Genomic DNA, 15,385 nt, shown 5'->3' on the forward strand with positions numbered 1-15,385 from the left:
CTCTCCTGCCCCTCACCCCCAGTACAGCATTCCCCCAGGAAACTGTGTTTAGAAATCCAATTTATTTGGTTGAAGACAAGTCAGTGATGGAGAACTTGGAGCCCAGCACGGCCCCAGATCCCTCTGAGAAGCCCGAGCAGCCCCAGGCCACGCTCAGCCCAGGGCTCCTGCCACCTGGGCAGCACCTGGGCTCCAGCCCTGTGGGGCAGCCAGGCTGGAGCAGCCCTCCATGAGCTGACAGGACACACCTGAGCTTGAGCAGCTGCTGTGACACTGCCCTGGGTGTCCCTGTGTCCCAGGCCAGCACAGCAGGAGCGGGGAGGAGTCCGTGAGTCCCAGGATTTGCTGGGAAGGAGGAGTGCTGTCCTTCAGCCCAAGCATCCCTGCAAGTGGCACTGGAGCCAATCCCTGGCCTGCAGCCAGGACAGCAGTGGTTGTATCCCTTGGCAGGAGGAGGAAGAGGAAGATTTTCCTGACCAAACTCCCCCCATCGCTTCCCTTAGCTGCGTGGATCAGGAAAAAATCTGGGGAGGAAGCACAACGCAGTGCAGGAGGTGGCAGTGGGAGGAACAGGGACATGTGAGGTGGGACAGCTGCAATGTCACCCTGGTCCCCTCGGGGCTGGGAGGGGAGGCAGAGCCCGGCAGCACTCCCGGGAAGGGGAGGAGGGTCCCGGGGGTCTCCTGGGGCCCTGCCCCCTCAGTTGATGGGCTCGTACTCCGAGTAGCGCCTCCTCTGAGCCAGCAGCAGCACGCAGCTGCCCAGCAGCAGCATGGCCAGGGGCGTGCCCAGCGCCACGGCCGTGATGGAGATCACCAGCGGGGAGAAGGTGTCCCTGGGGGGCTCCCCAAAGCCCAGCAGCACCGACCTGTGGGAGGGAACAGCACAGCTCAGGACAGGGCTGGGGTGGGCTCTGTCTTCAGGGGGTCAGGCCAAGATCCCAGCCATGAGGCTCTGCCAGGAGCTGGGAAGCCTCTGCTGGAGAGTTACAAGGAAACTCAGGACTTTGGAATAGAGAGTGAATAAACAGAGGAACCCTGTGACCTGCCAGTCCCCCAAACTGCACATTAGTGACCAGGAACATCCCCTCAGACCTCTCTGCACATCATTAGTAACCAGGAGCATCTCCTCAAACCCCTCTGCACATGGTTAGTGACCAGGTGCATCCCCTCAGACCCCTCTGCACATCATTAGTGACCAGGTTCATCCCCTCAGACCCCTCTGGCCATCATTGTTGACCAGAAACACCCCCTCAGACCCCTCTGCCCATGGTTGGTGACCACGAGCATCCCCTTAGACCCTTCAGACCCCTCTGCCCATCATCAGTGACAGAAACATCCCCTCAGACCCCTCAGACCCCACTCACCAGCTGAGGTATCTCTTCTCCCGGTACACCTCTCCCTCCTCTCCCCCAAAGGACACATTGAGGGCACTGATGGTGCAGGTGCTGCCCAAACTGTTCCCAAAGTAGGCCTGGAGGATGGTGGCCACAGGCAGGCCCCAGCTGGCCTCGTGCAGCCCCTGAGCCCGGCACTGGATGCTGTCCTCACGCCGCGGGCTCCGCGAGCCGTACGCCGTCGCCTTCCACTGCAGGAACCCCAGCGTGGAGCTGCTGTTCTGGGACTCAGCTACCAGGGACAGCACCTGGGGAGGGACAGCAGGGTCACCCCAGCACAGGGCCAGCCCTCTCACTGCTGGGAAATGAGGGTCTGACAGGAAGGTCTCACAGATATCAATGTGTAACAGAAAGATCTTTGAGTGGAGAATGTGAAGAAGGAATAGAAATGATAACAAGTTTTGATATAGAAGAATTGCTGAGCCAGTCTTACTCAATAATTAAATGAGTTGAAAGAAGTTTTTATGACTCAGAGCAAAGGATAAATCCACCTCAACCAAAAGATGTTTTTACCAAGCAAAAATATTTTCACAGGCAAACAAAAATGTCATGCTGGTCTCAAAAGATCTCAAAATTTTCCACTGTGAGAAAACTGAAAAAAACAACTTCTCGCTTAAACTTTTTGTGATTGGAATATAGTAACATGAATATGGTGATGTTAGTAGTTATGAGAGGCTATAGGTAAAAGTATTGATTAGTTGTCATGTTTTAAGATGCTCTGCAATGAAAAGAATTTAATGCATTGTAACCAGAACTAGAGTGGTTTCAGACAAACCCACACCTGAGGCTGACAGGCTGTGGGCTGGGCTCTTGTCACCCACAGTCTGTGAATTGCTCTATTACCTGGACACAATAAACAGCATTTTAAAGAGCAACCTGAAGTTTCACATCCCTGTTTTGGCTCTCCCAGCTCACCTCGAAGATGGTGGGGGTGTACTCGTCATCGATGGATCTCTGCGCCCGCAGCCTCCGCACCGCCCCCGCCTCCTCCACCGTGGCCACCTCCAGCACAAAGCGGGAGCTGTTTCCTCGTGGGGCCACCCCAGCCAGGACAAATTCCACCTGGGAGCTGTCTGCTGTGTGCAGGAGGCTGGGCAGGCGCTCAGCACGGCCACTGGATTCGTAGGCTGTGATCTGTAGAGACATGGGTCAGGGGGACAGGACACTGGGGTGCTGTCTTAGGCTGTGCCCAAAAGTCTGGGTTCTATCACAGCTGTTAAACCAGCTGGGGCAGTGATCCCTTTTCTCTGTGGGAGATATCCCCTGCTAATGGGCTGTTAAACCAGCTGGGGCAGTGTTCTTTATCTTTTCACAACCCATCCTCCCTCCAGGAGATCTCTCCTGTTAATGGCCACTGAGTCCCAGTGCATGGCTGATAAAATTCCATCATCCCATGGGGAGATGCTCCAGCCAGGAGGAAGAGCCAAACATTTCCTACCCAGATAAAATCTGAGATTTGGAACACCAAGGCAGCCCTTACCCACTGGATTCCAGAGGAAAACCAGACCCTTCCACATCATCCCTGGAGCTTCAAAAAAAACCCTGCACCTTTCTACAAAACCTCTGCTCCAACTGAGCCACATCTGTCACTGCAGGAGGATGCAGCCACCATGGAATGGGACTGCTGCCAACACCCTGACTGACTGACAGGTGTCAGCTTGGATTCTGATTGTCAGTGTTTGAGGTTTGTTCTTTGTAATACTGTATTTCTATTTTAGCTTTCCTAGTAAAGAACTGTTATTCCTATTTCCCGTATCTTTGCCTGAGAGCCCCTTGATTTCAAAATTATAATAATTTGGAGGGAGGGGGTTTACATTCTCCATTTCAAAGAGAGCCTCCTGCCTTTCTCAGCAGACACCTGTCCTCTAAACCTGTGCAGGAGCTGCTCTGGCAGGACATTCCCCAGATATTCCCCAGATACTCCCATGTTCTCTGCCCCTGGATGTACCCGGAATGCCAGGCTGCCGTTGGAGAAGCCACCCCCGGGGTCGGTGGCCGGGACCCCGCGGAGCTCGGCCGTGAGCGCTGTGTGGTTCAGGGTGTGGTTGAGGCTGTCCCAGGAGAACTCAGCCAGGTCATAGGTGGGGTAGAAGAGCTCTCCTGAAGGTTTGGCCTCGCTGAACTCGAACAGCTGCAGGGGAGGAAGGGGAGAGGGGCTGGGAGCACCGGGGAACAAGGCAGAGCTGCCTCAGCCAAGCAGCTCAGGCTGGAGACACTTCCCTGGATGGGAATGGATGGGAATGGTGGGGATTTCCCTGGAGATGGGGACCCTCTGCACCCCCATCTGTCCCAGAGCAGCCTTGGCCAGCAGTACCTTGGTGAACACCACGGCTGTGGAATAGACCACGCTGTCGGGAGGCTCGATCCAGATGGCTCCAGCAGGGCTGGGTGACAGCAGCCGGCTCCAGTTGACCCTCAGGGCACTGCTGGGGCTCTGGGTGGCCACCAGGAGCACGGCAGGGGCCCCGATGCTGCTCCACACGTAGTGCAGGCTGTCCCTGGGCCCCACTGCCTGCACGTGCAGCAGGTTCACAGAGGAGTTGTCCCAGCCGGGGTTGTACTGCATGGACACCTGGGAACAGGGACAGGGACAGTGCTGGGGGTGGCTCTGAGCCCGGCAGGACAGCCCCAGAGTCACAGGAGGGTGGGGACACCAGAGCTGCCTCGGCTCCCGTGACTCTGCAGCCCTGGTGTTGCTCAACAATGCTCGGTCAGCATTTCACAGGTCAGCATTTCACAGCCGGAGGTTTGGGAGCAGCTATGAGCTGCTTCCCATCCCACAGCCCCTTCCCATCCTACTGCCCAATCCCACAGTCCCTTCCCATCCCATAGCCCCTTCCTACATCCCACAGCCCCTTCCTACATCCCACAGCCCCATCCCACATCCCATAGTCCCATCCCACATCCCACAGCCCCTTCCCACATCCCACAGCCCATTTCCATCCACGCTGGTCCCACTGGATTAGGACGAAGGGGAGACGAGGGACAGAGCTGGGTGGCCCTGGGAGCTGTCACTGCAGCCCTGGGTGGCAGGGCAGGGGTCACCCCGGTCCCTGTGTCAGGACAGAGTGGGAGGTGGGTTCAGCTCCAGCCCCACGTGGGATGTGCCCGGTGGGAGGCCCCGGTGAACCGCTTTTCCTCCCTTTTCCTCCCTGTTCAACCCTTTTAATCCCTAAACCCCACAAGGGTTTGATCTCCGGGAGATCTCGGTGGGTCCAGCCCAGCCCCTGCTCCACACAAGGTCATCCAAAAGTTTCGCTTCAACACGAGCAAGAACTTCGCGCTGAGGGCGGCAGATCCCTGGAACAGCTGCCCTGGGCCAGCACGGAGTGTCCCGTTCTGGGGACACCCCAAATCCCCCTGGATGTCCCCGTGTCACCGGCACCGGGTGATCCCAGCTCCAACCCGGCTGTCCCGGGGTTCGCACATTCCCGGGGGAGCGGGAGGGTCTCAGGCACCGCCGCAACGGGGCGGGAGGGGGACGAGCTCCGAGCAGAGCCCGGGGAGCTCCGCACCCCGTCCGGTACCCCCAGCCCGGTACCCCCAGCCCGGTACCCCCGGTCCGGTACCCCCAGTGCCGGTACCCCCGGTCCGGTACCCCCAGTGCCGGTACCCCCAGCCCAGTACCCCCGGTGCCGGTACCCTCAGTGCCGGTACTCCTGATCCCGGTACCCCGCTCCCGGTACCCCCAGCCTCGCTCACCTTCCGGTCCCGCTCGGCCCCGGCCGCCGCCAGCAGCGCGGTCAGCAGCGCCAGCCCCGCAGCGGCGGCCATGGCGAGAGCGGCCCCGACCAGGCACCGCCCCGGGACCGCCCCGGGACCGGCCTGGAACAGCCCTGGGACCGGCCTGGAACCGCCCCGGGACCGGCCTGGAACAGCCCTGGAACCGCCCCGGAACAGCCTTGGAACCGCCCCGGGGATCGCCCCGGAACAGCCCCGGGACCGGCCTGGAACAGCCCGGGGATCGCCCCGGAACAGCCCCGGGACCGCCCCGATAACGCCTTGGAACCGCCCCGGAACAGCCCTGGAACCGCCCCGGAACGGCCTTGGAACAGCCCCGGTACCGCCCTGGAACCGCCCCGGGGATCGCCCCGGTACCGCCCTGGGACCGGCCTGGGACCGCCCCGGGACCGGCCTGGAACAGCCCCGGTACCGCCCCGGGGACCGCCCAGGAACCGCCCCGGTACCGCCCTGGAACCGCCCCGGTACCTCCCCGGTACCGCCCTGTTTTTCATATTTCAGGAACTGTTCCACATGGCTGTTTCTTGAGCCTGCTTTTTCAGCGCATGCGTGGTTTTTGGCTGTGGTTTTTATTTGTTTTTAAAATTAGTTTTAATTTGGGCCGTGGTCTTTAATTTTTATCGGCGGTTGGTGCTGGTAACTGCTGTATCAGCAGGTGTTACTCAGCCAGGCAGGTAATTCACTTAATACAAAAACACTTTATTAGTTTATGTTACTTTTAAAGAAAACTGTACCTTAAAAACCATTTCACATATAGTATTTATTTTAATATTTGCAAAAAGCCAATATAAATATGTATTTATAACAGACCCCCATCTTCATCCCCCCAAGTTCACCCCCACATGGATCCAGCAGGACAAGGCACGTTGGATCCCAGAAATTTGGGATTTTTGAGCTTTCTGACCCCCTGGAGAACACAACTTTTGACCTGAGGCTTTGGAGAAGGCTTCCAAATCTGAGTGGAGTTAAAATCACGGGTGTGTAGTTAAATAGAAGTGTGTGATTTCACATGGTGAAGGATTTTAAATTTGAGATTTTATAATATAATAATAGGTATGGGACAAGGTGGAGAATTTGGGGTAGTGTTTCTTTTGGTCTTCTTCTTCTTCTTCACAGTTTCAGGTTGTAGTTTCTGGTTGGACAGTTAGCGCCACACTGAGAATCACAGGAATTTAATTATTGGTTTAAAAGTATAAATAATACAGATGTTAATTCTCTATTGCACTGTTCAGCTTGTAGCCTGCTGGATTCATCTCCATTTTGCTCACTTTTATTACTGAACTTTCTGTACTTTTAAGTAAAATTTTATAAACAAGCAAACCCAAATATGAGAAAATCTGTTTCCTTTGTGTATTTTAATCCTGGCTCTGAGTGAAAACAGAAGAAACTCCAGACAACCCAAGAACTGAGTGGAGAGCAGAGACTCCACCTCACTCTGGGCAGCTTCTGCACCTTTGGGGTCTCTGAAGTTTCATCCTCAGGGTTCTGGAGCATCCCAAACTCCAGAGACCCCTCAGTGCCACCCCCCTGGACACTGGAGACTCTTGAGTACAGCAGAGATCCCCAGGAAAACCCAGACCCCATTTCCATCCCCACAACCCAGACCCCATTTCCATCCCCCAGGTCACCACAGAACATTTTTTGTTGGTTTTTGGGATTCCAGGTGAACATTCCAGAGCTTTTGTTGGTTCTAGGGTTGGCAAACAAGCATTCCATTGTTTTTTTGTTGGGTTTGGTGTTGCCAGGGGAGAATTCCACCCTTTTTGTGTCACTTCCAGGATTTCCAGGGGAGAATTCCACTGGTTTTGTTGGTTCAAGGTTTGCCAGGGGAGAATTCCATTGTATTTGTTGGTTCTAGGATTGCCGGGGGAGCATTTCCCCATTTTTTAATTCTAGGGTTTAATGCCAGGAGATAATTCCATCCTTTTGTTGGTTCTAGGACTGCCATGAAAGCATTTCACCATTTTTAAAATTTCAGGGCTCCCAGGAGAGAATTCCATTGTATTTGTTGCTTCCAGGGTTGTCATGAGATCATTCCACCATTTAATTTGGTTTTAGGGTTACCTGGGGAACATCCCACTGGTTTTATTTGTTTCTAGGGTTGCCAGGGCAGAATTCCACCCTTTTTGTGTCAATTCTAGGACTTCCAGAGGAGCATTCTCAGCAGTTTCTGTTGGTTCTAGGGTTGCCAGGGGAGCATTTCACCATTTTTAAAATTAATAATAGGGTTTAATGCCAGGAGAGAATTCCATAATTTTATTGGTTCTAGCACTGCCATGAAATCATTCCACTGTTTTTGTCTGTTCTGGGGTTACCAGGAGATAATTCCATTGTATTTGTTGCTTCCAGGGTTGCCATGGGATCATTTCACCATTTAATCACCATTTAATTTGGTTTTAGGGTTACCAGGAGAACATCCCACTGGTTTTACTTGTTTCTAAAGTTGTCATGGCAGAATTGCACCATTTTTGCCAGTTCTAGACTTGCCAGGGGATAATTCCACCCTTTTTGTGTCACTTCTAGGATTTCAGGGGGGAATTCCACTGGTTTTGTTGGTTCAAGGTTTCTAGGATTTCCAGGGGAAAATCCCACCATTTCTGTGGGTTCTAGGGTTGCCAGGGGAGCATTTCCTCATTTTTGAAATTCTAGGGTTTAATGCCAGGAGAAAATTCCATCATTTTATTGGTTCTAGGACTGCCATGAAATCATTCCACTGTTTTTGTCTGAGGGCACTAATTTCTCAAATTTCCTCACCTTCCTCAGCACATCTGGCTGATTTTTTTTCCCTTTCCAAAGGAGAATTTATCTTTTTTTACAGAGAACAGAAATCCTCACAGCTCCTCACCTCATGGGCAGCACACCTGAGGGCAACCTGGTGAGACAGAGAGGAGCTGAAGGTTTGGGAATGTTCTGGAACTGATGGAAGTTCTGGAAAAGCCAAAAAGGAGCTGCAGGACATTCTGAGAGAGACTGGGAGTTCCATGTGCTGTGAAGTGATGAACAGAGCTCGTCCCACACGAGCAGTGACAGCTCTGGTGCCTGGATTTGGGTCCCAGGGGTGTCCCTGAAGCTGCAGGTTGTGGCACTCTGGGGGTTCCAGCCTCAGAATAATCTTCTGGCCTTTTCCCCTGGATGTGATGGAAATGATGAGAATTTTGCCATGATGAACATGGGGGCAGAACTTCCAGCACCACCAGGGCTTGGTTTTCCAAACAAGCTGAGCTCCAGCATTTGCACAGACACCACAAGGAGAAAAACCAACCAGGCAAGGCCAGTGATGGAGATGGATTGGTTTTCCACTGGAGAAATCCAGTTAATGGGAGAGCATCCGGGGATTGGCAAGTGTGCAGAGAGCATGGAGTCATGGAATGATTTGGGTTGGGAGGGACCTTAAAACTTGTCCTGTCCCACCCCTGCCATAGCAGGGACACCATGGATGCTCCAAGCCCCATCCAGCCTGGCCTTGGACACTTCCAGGGATGGGGCATCCCTGGAATAATCAGTGCCAGGGCTGCTCACCCTCACAGGGAACAATTTCTTCCCAATATCCCATCTAACCCTGCCCTGTGGGAGTTTTAAACCGTTTCAGAGTACAAACTTGCCAAGGTGGACATTCAGATCAGAGACCACACACGTGAAAAAATGACCCCATTTATCCCAGGAAATGCCACCAGAAGGTTCTGACCTGCTGCCCTCCAGCTGGAGAGCACAGAACTTCCCCTGGGAATAAATTCTCAAAAATGGGACAGCACTGGGGTTAAAATACCTGCTTGGAGGAGATACCACAAGGAATGAGAGAAGGGGGAGATGATGGAGGAGAAATATCTGAAGGAGGGAGCACAGGGATGTCAAACCCATCAGCTGTGCCAGGAAAAGCCATTCCCTCCCCATGCAAATGTTATAAATGGACCAGATTGGGTCCTGGCAGGGAAATGGCACTAAAAGAAAAGAGACACCTGCCTGGAGATCATCTCTGCCGGGACTCGAACCCGGAACCTCTGGATTAGAAGTCCAGCGCGCTCGTCCATTGCGCCACAGAGACCTCACCGTGAGGGGAGCGTCGGCTCCAGAACTGAAAAATCCACAGCTCCTGCACCCACAGCACCTGCAGCACCTGCAGCATCCCCCCTCCCTGCATGGGGGGCACAGCAGCCACCCCAGGCACCCTGCACATCTCCCTCAGCAGCAGGGATGCAGCAAAAAGCCGGGCTGGGATCCGCCTCGCTGCAGCATCGGCTGAGGGCTCAGCGAAATCCTGGAGCAGAGCTCGCTGCTGCATCTCTCAGCATCACCACGGCATCCTCACTGCTAGCCAGGGGATAAACATGAAAGAGGATTTAGCTCAGAGCACTGACAATGGGGAGGGGAGCTCTGCTTGCCGAGAAGCTGAGGTTTGAGCAGAGGAATGAAAGGGAAAGCAGCTACCGTGGGTTTCCTTTCAGCGAGCTGCCAGGCAGAGTTTAATGAAGAAACATTGTGCCTCTGCTGTTGGGAAAAAATGATGATGTCAAAACAACAGGAGAGGTCCATTTACAGCCACTGACCTATTAACAATGGATCAAACTGTGTGTCAGAGTGCTTGCTTTTGGAATCCCTGAACAGCACAGATGGCAGGCTGCTGTTCGCTCCCAAATTCCCTCAATTCCTGTGACAGGGGAGGTGTTCAGTGCAATCCAAGAAGAGGAATTCCCTGACACAGGGAGCTTTGGCCTCAAGGTCAAGGTGACCTGAAGGTCCCAGTTCAGGCAGCTCTTGCTGGCAGAGAACAGCCCAGAGCAGGAATAAAACAAGAGATTAACCCCCAGTGGAAGCAGGCTCAGAACCTCAGAACTGAGGATAACCCCTCCCAAACTCCATTTTTAGATGGTGAAGATCACACCACGTGTGTCCCACCTGCTCCTGCTGCATCCCTGCTTTCCTCAGTTTCCTTCCTGCCTCAGGCTGGGGCATCTCTGTGCTCATGGCTAAAATCCCAGAGCCAATCCTGTGCCAAACCCCTCCTGGGCTGGCACAGACCTGACTTCTGCCCAAACTGAGCTGTGAAGTCGTGCTGAAGAGAAGAGGCACAGCACTGACAACCTCAGCACACCTAAAGCAAACCCAAAATATTTGGTTTTCTTTTTACTCATGGAAAGCTTTACAACTGCCTTGACAGGTAAAATCCACCTTGCAATGGTGGGAGGGAAGGCAGGGGTTGAACTTCTATCAGAAAAACTCTTCCTGCTGCAAAAGATAACCCAGTGAATCGATAATCCTTGAAATAAATCCCTCTGTGAACCAACTGTGATCACACTGGGACCTGGAGAAAACTCAAAGTCTAGAGAACACCCATCTGCAGGGTGACCAAAGGCAGTGCTTAAAAATGTCAGAGAAAAAAATCTCAGACAAAGCTATAAAGCTCTAAAGGATGAGAAAAATCTCCCACAGCCTGTGACTGTGTGCTCCTCCTGGGGGATGAAGAAATCAGCTTTCAATCTGATTTTGGGAGGCTGCACCTCAAAAGTGCCTGCTTTGAAGTTACCAGCAAGCAGAAAATCTGGAGTAGATGAATTAAATAGCACAAAAAGAATGACTGTGGCTTTATGGGCAGCCTCATCTCTGGAATCAGAGGTTTGAAGGATTCCTCATTCCTCCTGCCTGGAGTTCCCCTCAGCCCTAATTGCACCAAACCCAAAAAAGGACCAGGAGTTCCAGCATGTCCTGATGAAAACACCAAATCTCTGTCAGGGGAAGTGTGGGGTGCAGGAATGGAGCAGCAGCAGCACTGCCAGGAGAGCACCAGAGCTTCATCCTCATCCTCATCCTCATCCTCATCCTCACAAGCAGCTCTGGGGCCTGGGGGCACCTGCCAGGTGTTTTTGTACCTTCCAGAACCCTGTGAGTCCTCCCTGAGGTCCTGACTGTGCCTCTGCTCCTTCGAGGTGTGATGAATTTGGGAAGCAGAGACTGGACAGATGCCACAAGGATTTTTTTGGTGCATCCCAGCCTGTGGGAAGAGCAGGAGGCAGGAGAACATCCCAGTCAGGACACAGAGTGGGAAGGGACCTGTCCCCAGCACACAGAAATGTGTCAGGAGTGAAAAAGCTGCCAATTGTCCCTCAGCTCATCCCAGCCCCAAATCATTTCCCGATGACAGAAGAACATGAGCCACAGGCAAGGATGCAGTGGCCCAGAGTGAACCCAGAGAATTTAGCACCTAATAAACAGCTGGGAAAGGCCTTTGGGAAGACAAAACTCTGAGCAATTTGATGACTGATGGAGCCTTCAGATCCACCTCACCTAAAGCTGCTCCAGGGCAGTGCTGGGAGAAGCAGAAATCCTTTGAACATTAAAAAAAACAGCGACAGAAAATCCCTACCAGAGCTGGGACTGCTTTGTAGTATCTAGAGAAAGGTTTTACAGTACAATTATAATAAATAAATGCAATAAAATATTCTCCCCAATAAAACATTCTCCAAGAGCCACCCAGCAGAGGGTAGAGCTGTGTGACTTGAGCCCAAAAATCCACTCACATTTGTGTGATGGTGCAGGCTCTTCCCCAAATCCTTACAACAAATATATTTTTATTTTTTCCCGAATTTGTAATGCCTTTTTCTCCCTTTGTAAGCCCTTTCAGCAGCACCCAAAAGGCAGCCAGGTGTCCTGTTTTCGGTTTGACCATCATATCACACATATTTTCGAACCTTGCTTAGTCCATGGACCTGAGCTCATCTGAAAAACACTTATCAGAAATTTCTGCATTTTGCTCCTCTGAAATGAGACACAGACACAATTTTGGTGTCAGCCAGCGCCAGGGGCTGGAACTTGCTGGGTAAGCAGCTGATTTTCCACCTTTTTACCACTTTTCTAAGCTTTCAGTTAAAATACAGCATGTGGTCTTTTTGAAAAGCAGCTCGAGTGCCACATACAAACGATTTGTTTGCATTTTCCTGGCCATCAATCCCCAGAGGGGATATTTTTGCATCCCAGGTTGGAAGCAAAAAAAGCATCAGGGATAAAAGGAGCGGAGAGAGGCTGATGTTCCTGGGGAGAACGTTGGATCTCAGCCACAAACTGGAAAATTCTAAAAGGACACTGGAAAATTCTGCAGGGAATTGAGGGATGGTTTGGGTGGGAAGGGATCCAGCATCACCCATGGCAGGGACACCTTCCACTGTCCCAGGCTGTTCCAAACCCGGTCCAACCTGGCCCGGGACACTTCCAGGAATGGGGCAGCCATGGAATAACCTTTGCCAGGCCCTCCCTGCCCTCACAGCGAGGAATTTCATCCCCAAATCCCACCCAAACCTCCCCTCCTCCGTTCAAACCCGACCCCTTTGTCCCACACTCCGCGCCCTTTTCCAAAGTCCCTTTCCAGCGCTCTTAGAGCCTCTTCAGGCGCTGGAAAACAAATCCCTTCCAACCCCTGCCACTTTCTAACCTCGGTATTTCAGCTTTCTGCTGCTTTCTTTAAAAAAATCCCCTCACTCAGGAGGGTTTTGCGGTGCCCCTCACGCCCTGTCCCGCGCAGGCCGCGCCTCACCCCGGGCCTTTCCGTGCCTGCCCCGCTGCTTTCCGGGGCTGTTCTCGGTGGTTTCCCGGTGTTTTCTTGGTGTTTCCCGCTGTTTCCCGTTGTTTTCCCGCTGTTTCCCGGTGTTTTCCCGTTGTTTCTCGGTGTTTCTCGGTGCTCCCGGAGCAGGACAGGCCGTACACCCCGCAGGGCCCCAGGCCGTGCCCCCGCCCCGCTGCTTTCCGGGGCTGTTCTCGCTGTTTCCCCGCTGGTTTCTCAGTGTTTCCCGGTGTTTTCCTGGTGTTTCCCGCTGTTTCCCGGTGTTTTCCCGTTGTTTCCCGGTGTTTTTCCCGGTGCAGGACAGGCCGTGCAGCCCGCAGGGCCCCAGGCCGTGCCCCCGCCCCGCTGCTATCCGGGGCTGTTCCCGGTGTTTTCCCGGTGTTTCCCGGTGTTTTTCTCGGTGTTTCCCGGTGTTCCCGGTGCTCCCGGAGCAGGACAGGGCTGTACACCCCGCGGGCCCCAGGCCGTGCCCCCGCCCCGCCGCTTTGTGCTCCCGTCCGGCCCTTTCCGCCGGGCCCGGCCGGGTTTCCGCGGGGCCGGGGCCGGACAAAGGCCCGGGGGCGGAACGGGCCCGGCCCGGCCGGGACAGCGGGGGAGCGGGGGGGCTGAGGGTACTGGGGATACTGGGAGGTACTGGGGGGTACTGGGATCCTCTAGGGGTGCTGGGATCCTCTGGGAGGTACTGGGATCCACTGGGGGACACTGGGATCTGCTGGGAGGTACTGGGATCCTCTGGGGGATACTGGGATCCTCTGGGATCTGCTGGGATCCATTGGGATCCTCTGGGGGTGCTGCGACCCTCTGGGACCCTCTGGGGTGCTGGGGGATGCTGGGATCCACTGGGTGATACTGGGATCCATTGGGACCCTCTGGAAGGTACTGGGATCTGCTGGGGGATGCTGGGATCTGCTGGGAGGTACTGGGATCCACTGGGTGATGCTGAGATCCTCTGGGACCCTTTGGGGGATGCTGGGATCGTCTGGGGAATGCTGGGATCCATTTGGATCCTCTGGGAAGTACTGGGATCCATGAGGGGATACTGGGATCCACTGGGGAATGCTGGGATCCATTTGGATCGTCTGGGAAGTACTGGGATCCACGGGGGGATACTGGGATCCACTGGGAAGTACTGGGATCCACTGGGGTATACTGGGATCTCCTGGGATCAATTGGGAGGTACTGGGATCCATGGGGGGATACTGAGATCTGCTGAGATCCATTGGGTGATGCTGAGATCCATTGGGAGGTACTGGGATCCACTGGGATCCTCTGGAAGGTACTGGGATCTGCTGGGGGATACTGGAATCCGCTGGGGGATACTAGGATGCACTGGGATCTCCTGGGATCCACTGGGAGGTACTGGGATCTACTGGGCGATGCTGAGATCCTCTGGGACCTGCTGGGCATGCCGAGGGATACTGGGGGATGCTGGGATCCATTGGGATCCTCTAGGAGGTACTGGGGATCCACTGGGGGATGCTGGGGCCCTCTGGGGAATGCTGAGATCCATTGGGATCCTCTGGGAGGTACTGAGATCCACTGGGCGATTCTGGGATCCACTGGGAGGTACTGGGATCCACTGGGCGATTCTGGGATCCACTGGGAGGTACTGGGACCCTCTGGGACCCTCTGGGAGTGCTGGGGGATACTGGGGGATGCTGGGATGCACTGGGTGATACTGGGATCCATTGGGATCCTCTGGGAGGTACTGGGATCCATGGGGGGATACTGGGATCTGCTGGGGTATACTAGGATGCACTGGGATCTCCTGGGATCCACTGGGAGGTACTGGGATCTACTGGGGGATGCTGGGGATGCTGGGGATATTGGGATCCACTGGGAGGTACTGGGAACTGCTGGGGGATGCTGGGGATATTGGGATCCACTGGGAGGTACTGGGTTCCTTTGGGATCTGCTGGGATCTTCTGGGGGATCCTGGGATCCATTTGAATCCTCTGGGAGGTACTGGGATCCTCCAGGATCTGCTGGGGGGTACTGGGATCCACTGGGGGGGGGGGTACTGGGATCCACTGGGCGATGCTGGGATCCTCTGGGACCCTTTGGGGTGCTGGGGGATACTGGGGATGCTGGGATCCATTGGGATCCTGTGGGAGGTACTGGGATCCACTGGGAGGTACTGGGGATCCACTGGGGGATGCTGGGGCCCTTTGGGGAATGCTGAGATCCATTGGGATCCTCTGGGAGGTACTGAGATCCACTGGGGGCTACTGGGATCCACTGGGAGGTATGGGATCCACTGGGAGGTACTGGGGATCCACTGGGGGATGCTGGGATTATCTGGGGAATTCTGGGATCCATTGGGATCCCCTGGGAGGTACTGGGACCCTCTGGGAGTGCTGGGGATACTGGGGGATGCTAGGATCCACTGGGTGATACTGGGATCCATTGGTATCCTCTGGAAGGTACTGGGGTCTGCTGGGGGATGCTGGGATCCTCTGGGATGTACTGGGATCCACTGAGGAATATGAGGATGCACTGGGATCTCCTGGGATCCACTGGGAGGTACTGGGGGATGCTGGGATCCACTGGGAGGTACTGGGATCCACTGGGGGATGCTGGGACCCTCTGGGTCCTGCTGGGATCAATTGGACGATGCTGAGATCCATTGGGAGGTACAGGGATCCACTGGGATCTGCTGAATTCCATTGGGGGAATACGTGTATCCCCTGGGACCTGCT

General features: G+C 54.4%; 1 protein-coding gene and 1 non-coding gene across 2 annotated transcripts; both read right to left on the minus strand.

Moving 5' to 3' along the window:
• Positions 1-43: 43 nt before the first annotated feature.
• Positions 44-5,175, minus strand: LOC117008924 (glycosylated lysosomal membrane protein). The gene is made up of 6 exons (XM_033083061.1): positions 5,099-5,175; positions 3,711-3,968; positions 3,345-3,527; positions 2,312-2,530; positions 1,367-1,644; positions 44-868 (listed from the first exon to the last, which is right to left on the minus strand). The coding sequence occupies exons 1-6, from the start codon at positions 5,168-5,170 to the stop codon at positions 700-702; spliced, it is 1,179 nt and encodes a 392-aa protein (XP_032938952.1). The 5' UTR covers positions 5,171-5,175; the 3' UTR covers positions 44-699.
• A 3,930-nt stretch (positions 5,176-9,105) lies between these two features.
• On the minus strand, positions 9,106-9,179 carry TRNAR-UCU. Its single transcript has one exon. It is a non-coding gene; the product is annotated as a tRNA-Arg (tRNA).
• Positions 9,180-15,385: the final 6,206 nt, after the last annotated feature.

The sequence above is a fragment of the Catharus ustulatus genome, chromosome 30 (genome assembly GCF_009819885.2).
Source record: "Catharus ustulatus isolate bCatUst1 chromosome 30, bCatUst1.pri.v2, whole genome shotgun sequence".
In the NCBI taxonomy this organism is placed as follows: Eukaryota; Metazoa; Chordata; class Aves; order Passeriformes; family Turdidae; genus Catharus; species Catharus ustulatus.